Source organism: Lupinus angustifolius, unplaced genomic scaffold (assembly GCF_001865875.1).
Source record: "Lupinus angustifolius cultivar Tanjil unplaced genomic scaffold, LupAngTanjil_v1.0 Scaffold_151_28, whole genome shotgun sequence".
Taxonomy (NCBI): Eukaryota; Viridiplantae; Streptophyta; class Magnoliopsida; order Fabales; family Fabaceae; genus Lupinus; species Lupinus angustifolius.
In genome coordinates this window covers 62,133-75,979 of record NW_017725988.1, presented here as the reverse complement: position 1 = coordinate 75,979, position 13,847 = coordinate 62,133, and the positions used below count along the sequence as shown (strand labels likewise).

At 32.5% G+C, this 13,847-nt stretch overlaps 1 protein-coding gene across 2 annotated transcripts; it reads left to right on the top strand.

Annotated features, from left to right (window-relative positions):
* Nucleotides 1–3,045: 3,045 nt before the first annotated feature.
* LOC109340265 (ubiquitin-like-specific protease ESD4) lies at nt 3,046–12,943 on the top strand. Of its 2 annotated transcripts, XM_019577908.1 has the most exons (10): nt 3,049–4,155; nt 4,319–4,395; nt 4,476–4,569; nt 4,697–4,795; nt 6,562–6,654; nt 6,752–6,871; nt 8,155–8,258; nt 10,955–11,027; nt 12,504–12,702; nt 12,739–12,943. In XM_019577908.1, the coding sequence occupies exons 1-9, from the start codon at nt 3,274–3,276 to the stop codon at nt 12,564–12,566; spliced, it is 1,605 nt and encodes a 534-aa protein (XP_019433453.1). In that variant the 5' UTR covers nt 3,049–3,273; the 3' UTR covers nt 12,567–12,702; nt 12,739–12,943. The 2 variants fall into 2 exon arrangements, with proteins under 2 accessions (XP_019433454.1, XP_019433453.1); XM_019577909.1 differs by lacking the exons at nt 8,155–8,258; nt 10,955–11,027; nt 12,504–12,702; nt 12,739–12,943 and adding an exon at nt 7,904–8,051 and having other exon boundaries at nt 3,046–4,155.
* The last annotated feature ends 904 nt before the right edge of the window (nt 12,944–13,847 follow it).

Sequence of the window (13,847 nt, the reverse complement as noted above, 5' to 3'; positions counted from 1 at the left end):
TTATGAACTCAAACAACAATACTATGTATAAACATGTCTACCTCAAGATAGAAATGTCATTTCAAAAAATTTAAAGAACTAGATTATGGAAGGTTAAACTTAAAAAGATATATTCTTGGAATGTCTTCCTCCTCTTTTTCTAACAATCCAATTCGTCCTAATTATAGACCTCGATGCAAGCCACTCGAACTTACATTGAGTCCATAAAGCCCATATTGTACGACTTAATCTTAAAAGATCCAGAATGTGCCACCCACTCAACCACATGTGATTATTCCATAAACAAGAATGTAAGGATAAATATTTAGTTGTCTAGCTACTCAAAACAAGTTGATGAATATAGTTAGATCATCACAGTGAAAACACATATAAATACAATATTTAACATAAGAGGCAAATACATTCTCAAAATATTTCTCTCACACTTGCACACACAATAATATATATATCTCCCTTTTTGGTCATGTCATTGGAGGGGTACACAATATGTACCTCCCTTTTTGGCCAAATCATTTGAGGACAACTAAGGATAATAATGAATCTGGACGGATTTGGATAATACATTTTAGACATGTCTCGTTGCTTTATTTTTTAATCCAATCTCGTTTTAGACCCGTGTTAGTACCCAATAGGTCTGCTACTCGCCAGTCCTTGAGTACTATCAGATTTAAGGGTACCCATAAATTCAAAAACATTACAAATAATTATGAGTAATTTATGTAATTGTGTGTTTGTTTCCTACAATCTCATATGTTATTTAGGTAATCATCAAGAGAAAAATTATAAAATGTAGAGTAAATTATACTCACACCTCTTGAGTTTTAGTGAAATTACACAAATCACCCCTCACTTTTCTACACATACACAAACCCCTAATTTTTATACTTTCATTACACTAATAACCCATGCATGAGAAATAAGTGTAATCTTTTAAACAAAAATATGATAAATGCAATTAAGTTAAACAAAACATAATATATTGTGGAGATAAGTCCAAATAATATACAGATCAATGTATCATTATTATTTTTGGTAACAAAATGCATCAACAATTCTAAAGAGATATTGTTTAAATCGCTCTTATACTATATTGTAATGAACCAAAAGTAATAAAGAGATATTGACTCATATATTATTTGGATTTGTCTCCACAATATAACATGTTTTGTTTAACTAAATTACATTTATCACATTTTTGTTTAAAAGATTACATTTATTTTTCGTACATGGATGGTCAGTGTAATGAAAGTATAAAGATTAGGATTGTGTAAGTATAAAAAAGTGAGGGCAGTTTGTATAATTTCGCTAAAACTCAAGGGTGTCAGTATAATTTACTCTAAAATATAAGTAAAGTATATATATATTAGTAAAGTATATATAAAACTCAAGGGTGTCAGTATAAACTCAAGGGTGTCGTTTTACAAGCATACAATTTAATTAGTAAGCTGTCGGTTGAACCATTATATCACCGTATCTGGGGTGGATATCTTCTGTTGTAAAAAATGTATTACTCATTATAATTGGTCAGAAAAATACTTAATTATTAAATTTTTAACTTAAATATTTTTTAATGCAATCATAAATAGTGATACATCAAGTGAAGCACTTTGAATTTACTTTAATATATTATTCACAAAATTAGATTTTTGGTAAGATATAATAAAATGGTCCATAAAAGCTCAAATACATAAGAGTTACTTTGAAACTCTTTCTTAGGTAATATAATAACATCTTTACTAAAATAAAATTTCCACAAATTATTATTTATTACTAGCATTTTACATCTTCAATATATTTACTATTATAGACTAGCATTTTCCACATAATTTATTTACTCGTTAGAAATATAAATGCCTTCATAAAATGGTAATAGTACTATCATAATTTTTAAATATTTCCATTTCACCACAACTTTTTTTATACTTATTTATATATTTATTACACACATTTCATACAACATTTTTTCTCTAATACTTTATGTTTCTAACTAACATCTTATTATATGCAAAATTTTATCACCCACAATAAACTTTATATAATTTAAATTTTAGCTATATCTTTTATTTATGAAAGTAATAATTATATTAAATTTATGACAGAACATGTTAGTTAGTGATAATAATATATTTAATTAAAAAATAATATGAATTTAATGTAAATTAAAAATACAAATTATTAATAAGGTAAAATATAACAATCTAATTTTTTGGGATTAATCAAGAGTATCTCACCCTATAGATAAAGAACTAATTATTTTTGTAATATGTGATTAATATTCTTAACAAATATCGCTATAGTAATAAACTTTGTGACATTTTAACTATTTATAAATCTAGTGAAACCAATGATGACAAAAAACTCGACCCTTAGGTACCCGTAGAAATAGTCGTAATTCGTACCTGCAATAATAACTAGTGAGTGAGAATGAGTTTTATGATACTCGCCCAATGAGTACCGCAAATTTATGAATTTAGTTTTTAATTAAATTTTTATATATTATACTTTATTATTATTATTTTAAGATTATATATCATATATTTTATTATCATTTCATAATAAATTACACTTATTTAAGTATGATAATAATTTTATCATATTATTCATTTAATAATTATTTTACATATTAATTATTACAAAGTATATAAATATATAATTATAATTAAAATCTAGTTAAGTACTTGTAAATACCCATTATCATATGAGTACCTATAAATATTATGATTTTGGGAACGTTGAAACAATGTTTGTGCTGGCATACCCATTGCCACCCCAAACCTATGAGTAAGAATCTATTTTATAGTATAATATAATGTTGATAATAAGTAAGAATATATTTTTGTAGTAAGAATAAATTATCTCATCGTATCACAAGATAAATTATTTTATTTAGCTAATAAAAATATAATATGTGTCATGTTTAATTATTTTCTATAAAAATATTTCAAAAACTAATCAAAATAATACACGTATTATATTTTTACTGGCGGAAAAAAATAAATTATTTGAGATATATTTTATTATTTTTTGTAATTTAGTGCTATGCTATTTTTTCTCCTTTTCTCTTCATTTATAAGCCCCACTTCTTCACTGCAAAATATTTCCAGAGGTTAGTCAACACCGTACGCACCGAGTGACACGCGCCTCCAATTTCTCCTCAATCACTGCTATTCCTTCCAATACGCCGTCGTTTCATCTAGGGTTTCATTCAATCCTTACAAAACCCTAATTCCTCAATTCACCCTTCTCGTTCTCACTGGGCATGCTTTTTCTTCAATGGTGCTGCGTTTTCACACTTCTCCGATCCCCTTTCCATCGATGGGTGTCATCACTTCCAATCGCAAGCGTTCCGAAGAATGCATGAATCTTAATGAAACCAATAATTCTTCATCTCCCATTCACAATTCTTCTTCGTATAAGAAACCCAAATTCTCATCTTCTACACCCACCCAACCCCTTTCATCTTCAAATAGCACCCTTGTTTCTAGAATTTCTCGGTACCCCGAAGCGACGATACCGTTGGTTAGGGAGGTTCATGCTCCTTGCAGACCTCGAAAGTTTGATTTTTTAACGAAACCCAGAAGAGAGTCGAGCTTTGAAGGTAGGGTTGGTGGTGATTTTCGGAGTAATATTGATATGGGTAATTTTTATAGTCGAAAGTACGAAAAGGCGAAACGAGAAGCAGTAGCTTCAATTAGATCCTTACCAAAGGGGAAAGAGGTGATAGACCTTGACACCCCAAAGGGGAAAGAGGTTATAGATCTTGACAATGATAGTCATAGGTATAAGGTTTCGGAAGATTCGAGTATTGAAGAGGAGGTTCGTGTTGTTAAAGATGATGATATTGTTGAGATATATGATTTGGATCCTATGGTTGTGGATGATGGAATTCAACAGAAGTCAATTTCAGCGGTTGATTCTGAGTTGACTGATAGTAACTTGAAGACAATAGTCCGTGCTGAAAAAAAGTGGGATGCTTTGGATTTGAGTCACCAGCATGATTTTTCAAGTGTTCATGTCTATAAGAAGTTGCTCGAGTCTGTTAGAGGAAGGGACACGACGATTGAGAGGCTCAAGTTTGAAATTGAACTACATGAGAAGCGCAAGGATGCGCTGGCTTTGTTGGGTCCAAAGAAGGAACCGATGGAGGTGGTCGAGGTAATAAGTTTACTGGTTTGTTCAGGCATTTGTAGTAATTTGCTCGTTTCTTATTTATGTTCAATTTTTATTAGCACTGCTTAGCAGCATGCTGTTTTTTAGTTAGTGATGTGAAGCAGCGACATTTTAGTGCAAGTTACCCATGTGTTGTTATGGCTTTCAGGAAGTGCCACAGGAACCTTTTATCCCTCTTATGCAGGAGGAAATAAATGAGGTTGAAAACGCGTTTTCTGCCAATAGGTATGCTTTGATGAGTAATGTATATGTTGTTGAGAAGAGTTTCATTTGTATCACAGCTTATTGCTGGCTTGATTTTACAGGAGAAGGATTTTGGTTACCCATGAGAACTCTAACATTGAGATCAGCACAGAAAAGCTTCAGTGCCTTAGGCCAGGTGTTTGGTTAAATGATGAGGTGATCATGTTTTCTTATTATTTGTTATCCTTTTTTGAGTTACTGAAAGAAGTTTGTGCCTGATCATATCATCATTTTACATTCTTGTACCACTAAATTCAGTAATAGACGTACCTTAATTGTGCAGGTGATAAACTTGTACCTTGAGTTGCTAAAAGAGAGGGAGAAAAGAGAACCAAAGAAGTTTTTGAAATGTCATTTTTTCAATACATTTTTCTACAAGAAGGTAAATACGTCTTCATATGATTATTTAGTGTTGATTTAGAAACAAACTACCTTTGTATGAACTATGAAGGGAGCTATGCTCCTTTCTTGAAGCAGTAGTTTCCACTTACCAGAAATTATTGTCATCCCAAAAATAAGTAATCAATCCCAGACAGTGGAGCCATTCGACCGTTGCCAAAACTGGTGGGTTAGTGACGTAGCAGAACTAAATAAGTATATATACTATACTCATATAAATGCTGAAAATAGAAAATGCACAAATAAAATTATAGCTTAATATCAATGGCATAACTGAAATACATTAACAATATAACTAAGATGGTTGTTGCTGGGGTGATGGTGCTTGAAGCTGAGAGGATGATATAGCTGAATTTGAGATGAGATAGTTAAACAGGAACAACATGCAAGTATGTTGTGAAAGTTGGGAGTTGATATTAGAGTAATATAGTGCTATGACCTGTTAGTGTAGGTTATTATTTGTTTAATCACCTACCAGAGTAGGTAGTTGTTATGACAACTGTTAGTGTGACAACGGTCACTGTTCTCTTGTATCAATCACTACTTATAAGTAGTGACTCATCGAATTAGTGTAATAGATGAAAATAAAATAATAGATTCACTTATTCATCTCTCTCTCTCTCTCTACTTTCACCCTTAAATTCTTCCTAGGTTCCTTTATTTCGATTGAGAAGAACATGACCGACACTTTGCGTCCTAGCTCCTCCACTCGCTCTCAGAAACATTTCAAATGCGTGTTATTGGATGCAAACATGCATAGCAAATTTAGGAGGAGCTCGACCAATTCTTTCATTCCTTGACCAAAGCTCGTTGCTAACTTTTGCAGTTGAAGCTTTAAAACTGGAAGAAAGTTAATCAAACGATTTCTGAACACACCTTAAGGATCAAAATTCTCGTTAATTCTTTAGCTTTAGTTGTTGAAACCATCACTTCCATATATCATGTTCGTCTTATTTTGGATGGTTTGCCCTATGAGTTTGAGTCCTTTGTAACATTGGTCAATGTTCGTCCTGATCCGTGTACTGTTGTTGAACTTGTCATGCTTCTTCTTCAGTATATTCTGCTGACAAGACCTCACTTTAATTTAATGATGTTTTCTTACTGAATAAGGATATCTTAAAATTAACGTATAATGTACTTAGCAGTAATCACATACTTATAGTTTTAATTTTATGAACCTTGCTTGACTGACATGAAATTAATTCATAATTAAACAATTTTATCAATTAAAATCTTTTCCTATAAGGAGTTATGGATGATGTAAGCAGTGGCAAAACCAAGTCATGTTCACCCAGAGGAGGATGATCCCCTTCCCTAATTTTTAAAAATACCCAAAATTCTCTTAGTTCTAGTTTATCCTTTTTTTTAAATATAAACATTTAAGTTCTTTGTTTTATTCCTCCAAAGTTTATATCCTAGTTGACCTCTGTACGTGCTCCCATTCTTATATTGGTGTCAACCAATTGTTTAATTCCTCGAAACTTTATATTGTCGTTCCACCCCTGTGAGTGCTCCATTCATATATTGGTGTCAACCAATCCTACCTCTAGCATGTAGTCCATGAAATAAGAGTTTCACGAAGTTTACTCCAATATATAATTTTCCGAACTTATTTTTTATCCCAGTGCTTCTGATTGACCCAGAATTTCTTTGTCAAATTTGTTGATGTTTGGAACTCATTAACTATATTTGTAATTTAGTCATGTTGGTCAGATATTGATGCTTTTTTATTTTGAATGTTAATTCCAGTTAAGAAGTGGCAGGAGTGGTTATGATTTCAAATCTGTGAGAAGATGGACCAGCCAAAAGAAATTGGGATATGGTCTAGTTGAATGTGATAAAGTAATTATTTGGAACTAAACATTCACTTCTCCTTTTCTTAAGGCCAATTGAATTGGTTTTAATGTTGATCTTTTACCTGATTTGTTGTCATTGCCAGATATTTGTACCTATTCATAAAGAGATCCATTGGTGTTTGGCCGTCATCAATAAGAAAGATGAGAAATTCCAGTATCTTGACTCATTGAAAGGAATGGATAACCATGTGCTGAAAGTGCTGGTAAACTTTTTGATCTATTTAATTGTACCTGTAAATTTCTTTTCCAAGCTGCATCTTGCTAATTATAAGATATTGGAAGTGATCAAAGTCAGGACATCTTTGTTTTATTAATTAATATTTTTGGAGTCGATATAAATTTGTTATTTATTTTGTGCAACGGCAAGGTTGCCTCTTTAGTGACCAAGAAGTCACGGATTCAATTCCTGGTACCACCCTCTTCCTTTGTGGGGGTAAAGCTGCATACATCTCTTCCTAGATCCCACTAGGCTAGAGCCTCGGACAGTCGGGCATTACCACCCTTTTTTTACTTAATTTTTGCCTTTTCATTATTAATAATTTCATTTTTAACGTGGAGCGATTTGAGGTTGGGCTGATTTGATTGACCCCATTTTTTTTATCTCGCATGTAGTATTTCAAACAAAATGTCTGGTAAACTGATGTTTTGTTTTCTGCCAAGTTAAATTTACAGAAAAATCAGGAAAGTAATATAAATAACATAAGAGAATAATGTATCTCCTCATATCAGGAGATAACTTATTTCCTCTGGCCAGTAAAAATGTGACATGTGTGCTATTTTGTTTATTTTTAAAAATATTTTTATAGAAAATGATGAAACATGACACATGTCATAATTTCACTCGCAGGAGGAGATAACTTATCTCCTTATACCAGGAGATACTCCATTCCCATAACAGAACTACCTTGTTAGCAAATAAACTGTTATTATTGCTTGAACTTTTTTGTTTGTATGTTTGTCTGTGGTACATGAATCTAAAGTCTAAACATTTAATATTTAAATAATTTATTTATAATTATTTTATATTCTAGAGATAAATATGTTAAACAAACATGCTTCAGATATGTTCCTACTAATTTAAATTAGATTCTTTTTTGAGTTGTTAGCGACATTGTTAAGTAACTTCAAATTTATTCACATGTTGCATGGAAATTGATGATTAAAGAGTTTTTTTATTCGTCTTCTTTGTTCTGAAATCTTTAACACACTGAATAAATATAATTTGCTTTGGTCAGATTCAGGCCTTTGTCTAGCCTTTGGTGCCTTCGTGTGTGCCTTGCACTTAAAGCACCATTGGTAGCCGTTGTGGCAAGTGTCATATTTTCTTAGTTTAAGTTATGGCAACAAAAACATGACGCTTTAAAATTTCGTATTTATGTTGTCACTCATTATTATCACATTTATGCACTTAGAAACTGAAGATATACATATATTAACAATTCTCTCTTACAAAGTTTATCTACTGTTTATAATTGATGTCTCCCAGGCTAGATATTATGCGGATGAAGTAAAGGACAAGACTGGAAAAGATATTGATGTAAGTTCTTGGGAAAAAGAGTTCGTTGAAGACCTTCCTGAGCAGGAAAATGGGTTTGTATTCTAATATTTTGCAAATAATTTATGAGACCGTCTTTAAGTTAGTGTTCTATGGCCTCACTTCCTTTAAAGATTAATATCCCCCAAGAAAAGTTTTAGTAACTTTCCCACAACATTTTTTAACCAATGAGCATGTATCTTTTGATAGAGAAAAGAACCTAATGAATTCGTCTTAGGAAATTATTTTTAAGGCAGAGCGTAAACTTGATAGTACGACAAAGCTTTAGAGAGTTTGTATATTGTAATAATTGATTAATTTAGTAATCTTATACATGCTAATAAAATGAATTCACTGTAATGTCTGCAAGACTAGGTCCCTGAAAGAGTCAAATGCGCTCCATGTTTGTCCTTCATGCCATCCCATTACTCAGCTCATTAATGGCCACTGACTTGATAAGTTATGTGTTGTGTTGGCTGCTGACAGTGCATTGATATGGATGACCCAATAAAAGTCATGACACCATGTGAGAGTTACAAACTATGGAAGGGAGAGAGAGAGAGAGATAGAGATAGAGAGAGAATAGAAATGAGAAAACTGAATTGTATTCTTTATTCTTCAACCTTAAGCCATGATACAATGATGACTTGGCTTGGCTTGGCTCTATTTATAGAAGCCATGGCAGTTAGACTGACCATAACTGGCTTTTAACTAACTTACTATTACAGTTTAACTTATTACTAAACTGTTATAGTTTCTACTTCCTAACTATTAGTTATTCTCTAATAACCCAAAACAAACCTTGGGCCCGTTTACAATCCACCACCCACAAGCCTAAATCACATTCAAACATATTTGAGTCTTATTGTTCTCTATCTAGTTCCAGTGCTCGACTTATAAAAACAACTTCAGCAACTCTGTAAATCTGCTTTCAAACGGAGGCATTGAATCTGCACTGAAAAACAAGTAGCAGGTGAGGCTGAGATTTGATGACAGTGTTGAGGTCTTACAAGGCTTCATGAAGATGATCACAGTATTTCTGGAGAGCAATGTTCCTTGTGCTATTGGCAAGTTCTATCAGCACTTTTGATACCTTGATGCTAGCCATATGCAAGGGTCCTTGAACATGACTCAAACAAATCTTTGTCAAATTTTAGTATTCTAAGGCTACCCGAATTTCTGTTCTCAAATAGCCAGGTAGAGCAACCACAGTATATCCGAATTTGCGAATAACAGTTCCAACTTTTACATGCCTTGGCTCCCAACTTGCATGTAACGCCTACATGCCCAATTTAAAACAAAACCATTTGGTGAAATGCTTGTAATGCTAGCTAGCTCCATTATATTTATTTACTGGATGTTAATTAAAATGAACAAAAAGTATATAAATGCCTTATCAGTGTTTCACCAGTGGATTTTGAATCTAGAACAGCCTTATAACCTTTGTAAATGGGATCCTCACAATTTCATATCTCCAGATGCATGCACTTCACTATAGAAGTATTCGTTGACACAAGCTACAAATTTTACATTGACTACTGTCAGAATTTGAAATTGTGATAAATGGAAAAAGGAAGTTATGAACCTCATGCATGCCTATGGATAAGATTTATAAAATTAGGATAGTACAATGTTTTCTGAGTCTTTATGAAAAATAAGTTGTATCTCTGAAAAGTGATTTTTTAGATATTTTTTACCAATTAAGGGTAAGTTACAGCACACTATATTTGTGTCACTGTGTTTTTGCATACCTTCTATAGATTTTGTAAGGCCTTCAAGCTTGAAAGCAGTGAAGGCATATGGCATAGCCTATGGCTATGATGTAGAAGCGATCATGTGCTATCTTCAAAACATAATCAACCTGGTAACTCGATACAGTAATCAAGTTGAAGGTCAATAGAAATATAACAATACCATAGTCACAGTTCTTCTTTACACAAGGAAAGAACCTCATATGTGGCTGCAGCTCCTACATGCCACAACATGAGAGGACAAGGAAACAGTCATTGACAAAACTTGGTAGGAATTTAACGTGGGATTAAGTACTTCTTAAAATAAAATAGTTTGAAAACACAAGGAAACAGGGCCATTAACAAATTTACATGGTTTAGAATAGTATTTGGCAAGGCCTACATTATGAATTTTAGAACAAAGAACCGGAACCCTAAAAATTGCCCTTAGTTGTTTACTGCCTAGTTTGTTTGCTTAGAACTTATGAATCATATAGACATACCAACTTTAAAAACTGAAACTCTGATATAAACAGCTTGAAGGACCCGACCAGATGTGTAATGCAGCTATTTGTTTTTAAGTGCAGATTCAATGCCTCTGTTTGAAAGCATGTTTACAAAGTTGTAGAAGTTCTTTTTATAAAGACCCATATTGGAACTAGATAGAGAACAATAGGGTTTGATATATGTTTGTATGTGATTCAATGTTTGACTGTGATTTTGGCTAATGAGTGGTGGGTTGTTAACGAGCCCAAGGTTTGTTTTGGGTTTCCTTTTATTGGGTTGTCCATCTTAATGCACGGTCAGTAGCAAACGCAATACTGACATGATCTTTTAGGGGCTAAGTTGGTTGGCCGTGAGTCTTTCAAGGACCGAATAACGTTTTACTCTTTTCATACAATTTCTTATTTATCATTCTTTGCATTTTACCTCAATTTTTCAGGTTTTGTTGCAACTAGTAACACAAGTTAGCAGCAACTTTTGATGAATTGTTTTCTAAACAGAAATTCGTATTTGAACAGGTTTGATTGTGGGGTGTTTATGATCAAATATGCCGACTTCTATAGTAGAGGCCTGAGGCTGTGCTTTAAACAGGTAGGACATGGACTATTCTGTTTGTAGTTGGAAAGTTATGCTTTTAGTTTCCTGTATATTTTGGTATGCTGCATATATTTTTCCCCATGCAAATAACTCTAGCCATTCTCATGTTCATCAAGGAATGAAAACTGATTCCTTGAAATATCTAAAAATCTAGGAAGCATGAACACCTCTGTTTATTATGATGTCGAAGTGTCCTAGACATTTCATGAAGGGGTAAAGGTCTTTACATAGACTAGATCTTATTATCATTTTTTGTTTGCCCATAAATATATTAAAAGTGAACTATAAGATATGGCTCCACGAGTGTGAAGTGGGAAAGTAAGAGTGTATACACCTTTGATAAGCTAGAGTGAGTTGAGATCTCAATGCTTTTTAGCTAATCAAGGATAGATATACTTTTACATGTTCACTTTACACTGAAACTCACATTAGGACATTATTCCGAAGGTAAAACCGTAAAAGATATAGTTAATCTTTTACACTATAAAATGATGCTGTTAGTCAGTGTTATTGATACTGTACTAGCGTTCAAACCAGTCAGAGTACTGGTATAGTGGTATACCAGTTTAACCAGTGGTTCACCATTTAAATCACATATCGGTGAAATTGAATTTACATATATTATATTAACATTAATGTTGGAAAATAATAAAGGAAGTATTAAATACTTATGTTACACTACTTTACAAAGCAAAATGTGTATTCCAGTGGTAGAACACACTTTAGAGGCACAAAGTAACATTTTGGTAAAAATTAAGCAACTTCTACCTTTTTTTAACATTGATGGCAAACTTTTACCGGTATGATTGCATGACCCATATAATTGTTGTTCTGTACTAATATGGGTATGGCATACTGGTTTTCCGGTTGAACTAAGCGGTACGGTATGTTTTTTATAACCATGCTTGTACTTTTGAAAATTCAGGTAGTCTCCTTTTGTAAATCTAGTTCATAGAAATTTCGCCTCATTATCATACCATGCAAATTATATTCAATTAGTCATCCAATTTAAATAGTTATGCAAGATACACAAGAAAATATTATGATGCTCATATATACACACACATATATATAAAATAATAAATGCTGTGCCCTATAGTCCTATATTTCAGTCATTGTCTGTGTTTGTAGTGTCTGGTGTCCAAAGATGTGTTGGTGCTTACTAGTTCAAAATCAATATATAAGCTGTCAGTCACCCAAGTTCTTTAGTGTGTTACTACCTCTCTAGGCTGAATGTTGTTTCAAGTGTTATTAATTGCTTCAAATCTCTCATATTCTTTAAATTTGGTGGTTTTTTTACAAGTGCATAACATGACAAAATTTAATCTAGTAATACCAATGCTTCCTTGCAAGAACCTTCAATGTCCAACAAATACACTTTAATTAGAGCTTTGAGATTGTCAGAAGAAGCCTCTTTTTATGAGTACTATGTTTTATGAGTTATAATTAAATCTCTCTTTCTTTTCGCAGGAAAACATGCCTTATTTCCGGCTTAGGACTGCCAAGGAAATTTTGAGGTTGAAAGCTGACTAAGCATAGTGGTGACTGTTAATCAGTATTCCAATACTAGATCATTGGTGTAGGATTTTTTGCACAATAGATCAAGAAGGTCATTAATGTCTAACTGGCTGCACTGGTTAATGAAGGACCCTTCACTTTCGGCAATGTCTTGACAATTGAAAATTGAAAATTGAAAATTGAAAATTGAAAATTGAAAATTGCCAGCCATTTTAGATTTAGAACATTTATTAACTTGGATAGGACACATATTATGGTTGTGGTGCTGCATAGCAATAGAGTATAATGCAGTAGGTTGTATATGCTAGACAAGTGTGAACTTTTTAGGAGGTATTGTTTCAAGATTCAGTTGTTAATTATGTAATGGCAAATCTGTTTTTTCTCCTCCCCCATTTTTTGGTGTGTGGTTGTGCTATTTGCTTTTATTTCTATTCAATTTTCCACTTTTTTTCTGCATAATATTATATTGTCTGTTTTGATGTTAAGAGAACAGAAAAGAATGAAGAATGGTATTTTGATTGTGGCAAGGTTGATGTTTCACAATCTTTGCAATTTCACTTGTACATTTAGTAATATACTCTTATGAAACGTTTGCAGTAACTAAACATAGTGGCAACTCTTATATTCTTACCACTTTTTTATGCACCCCATTTTGTAGTATTAAATAAAAACTACATACATTGTAATTTAAAAAAAAATAATACTTTATTTATAGTAATTAGGAGAATTGTAGAAAGTATGCTGTAACAAGATTTAGAATTATTCATGCATTAGTCCAGTCGTTGCTGACATTTTTATCCCCATCAGTACTGAAGTGTTGTCTTCTTTCCCCACCTGAGTGAAGCTGAATATGCAACCAGTATGTGAATCTCTAGTGTGTAAAATTTATTGTTGACCAATAATACTGGTGTACATATGGAATAAGTAAATCAGTTTAAACCTTTATCTGATAGCAGAATCAGTGTAAATTTACAGGAAAACTGTGGAATCAACTATAATTGTTTTATAGTTCACACAAAAAGTTGTAAGGAAAACTTAATTCTAAAATTTCTATCTTTCAGGTATTAAGCACATACACATTTTCTACAAAATCTACTAAATGGCTAATAGAGGAAATAGATTCTTATATAGAATCCACAATTAACTGTGTTTTAATGTTACATGATCAATGTAGTTGTACCCAATAGAGAGGGAGAGGGAGAGGGAGAGGGAGAGGGAGAGAGAATGTATAAGAAATAATCCCATAGAGATGGTAGATTTTGATAGAGTGGATAGAAAGGGAGTTGAGACAGTGAA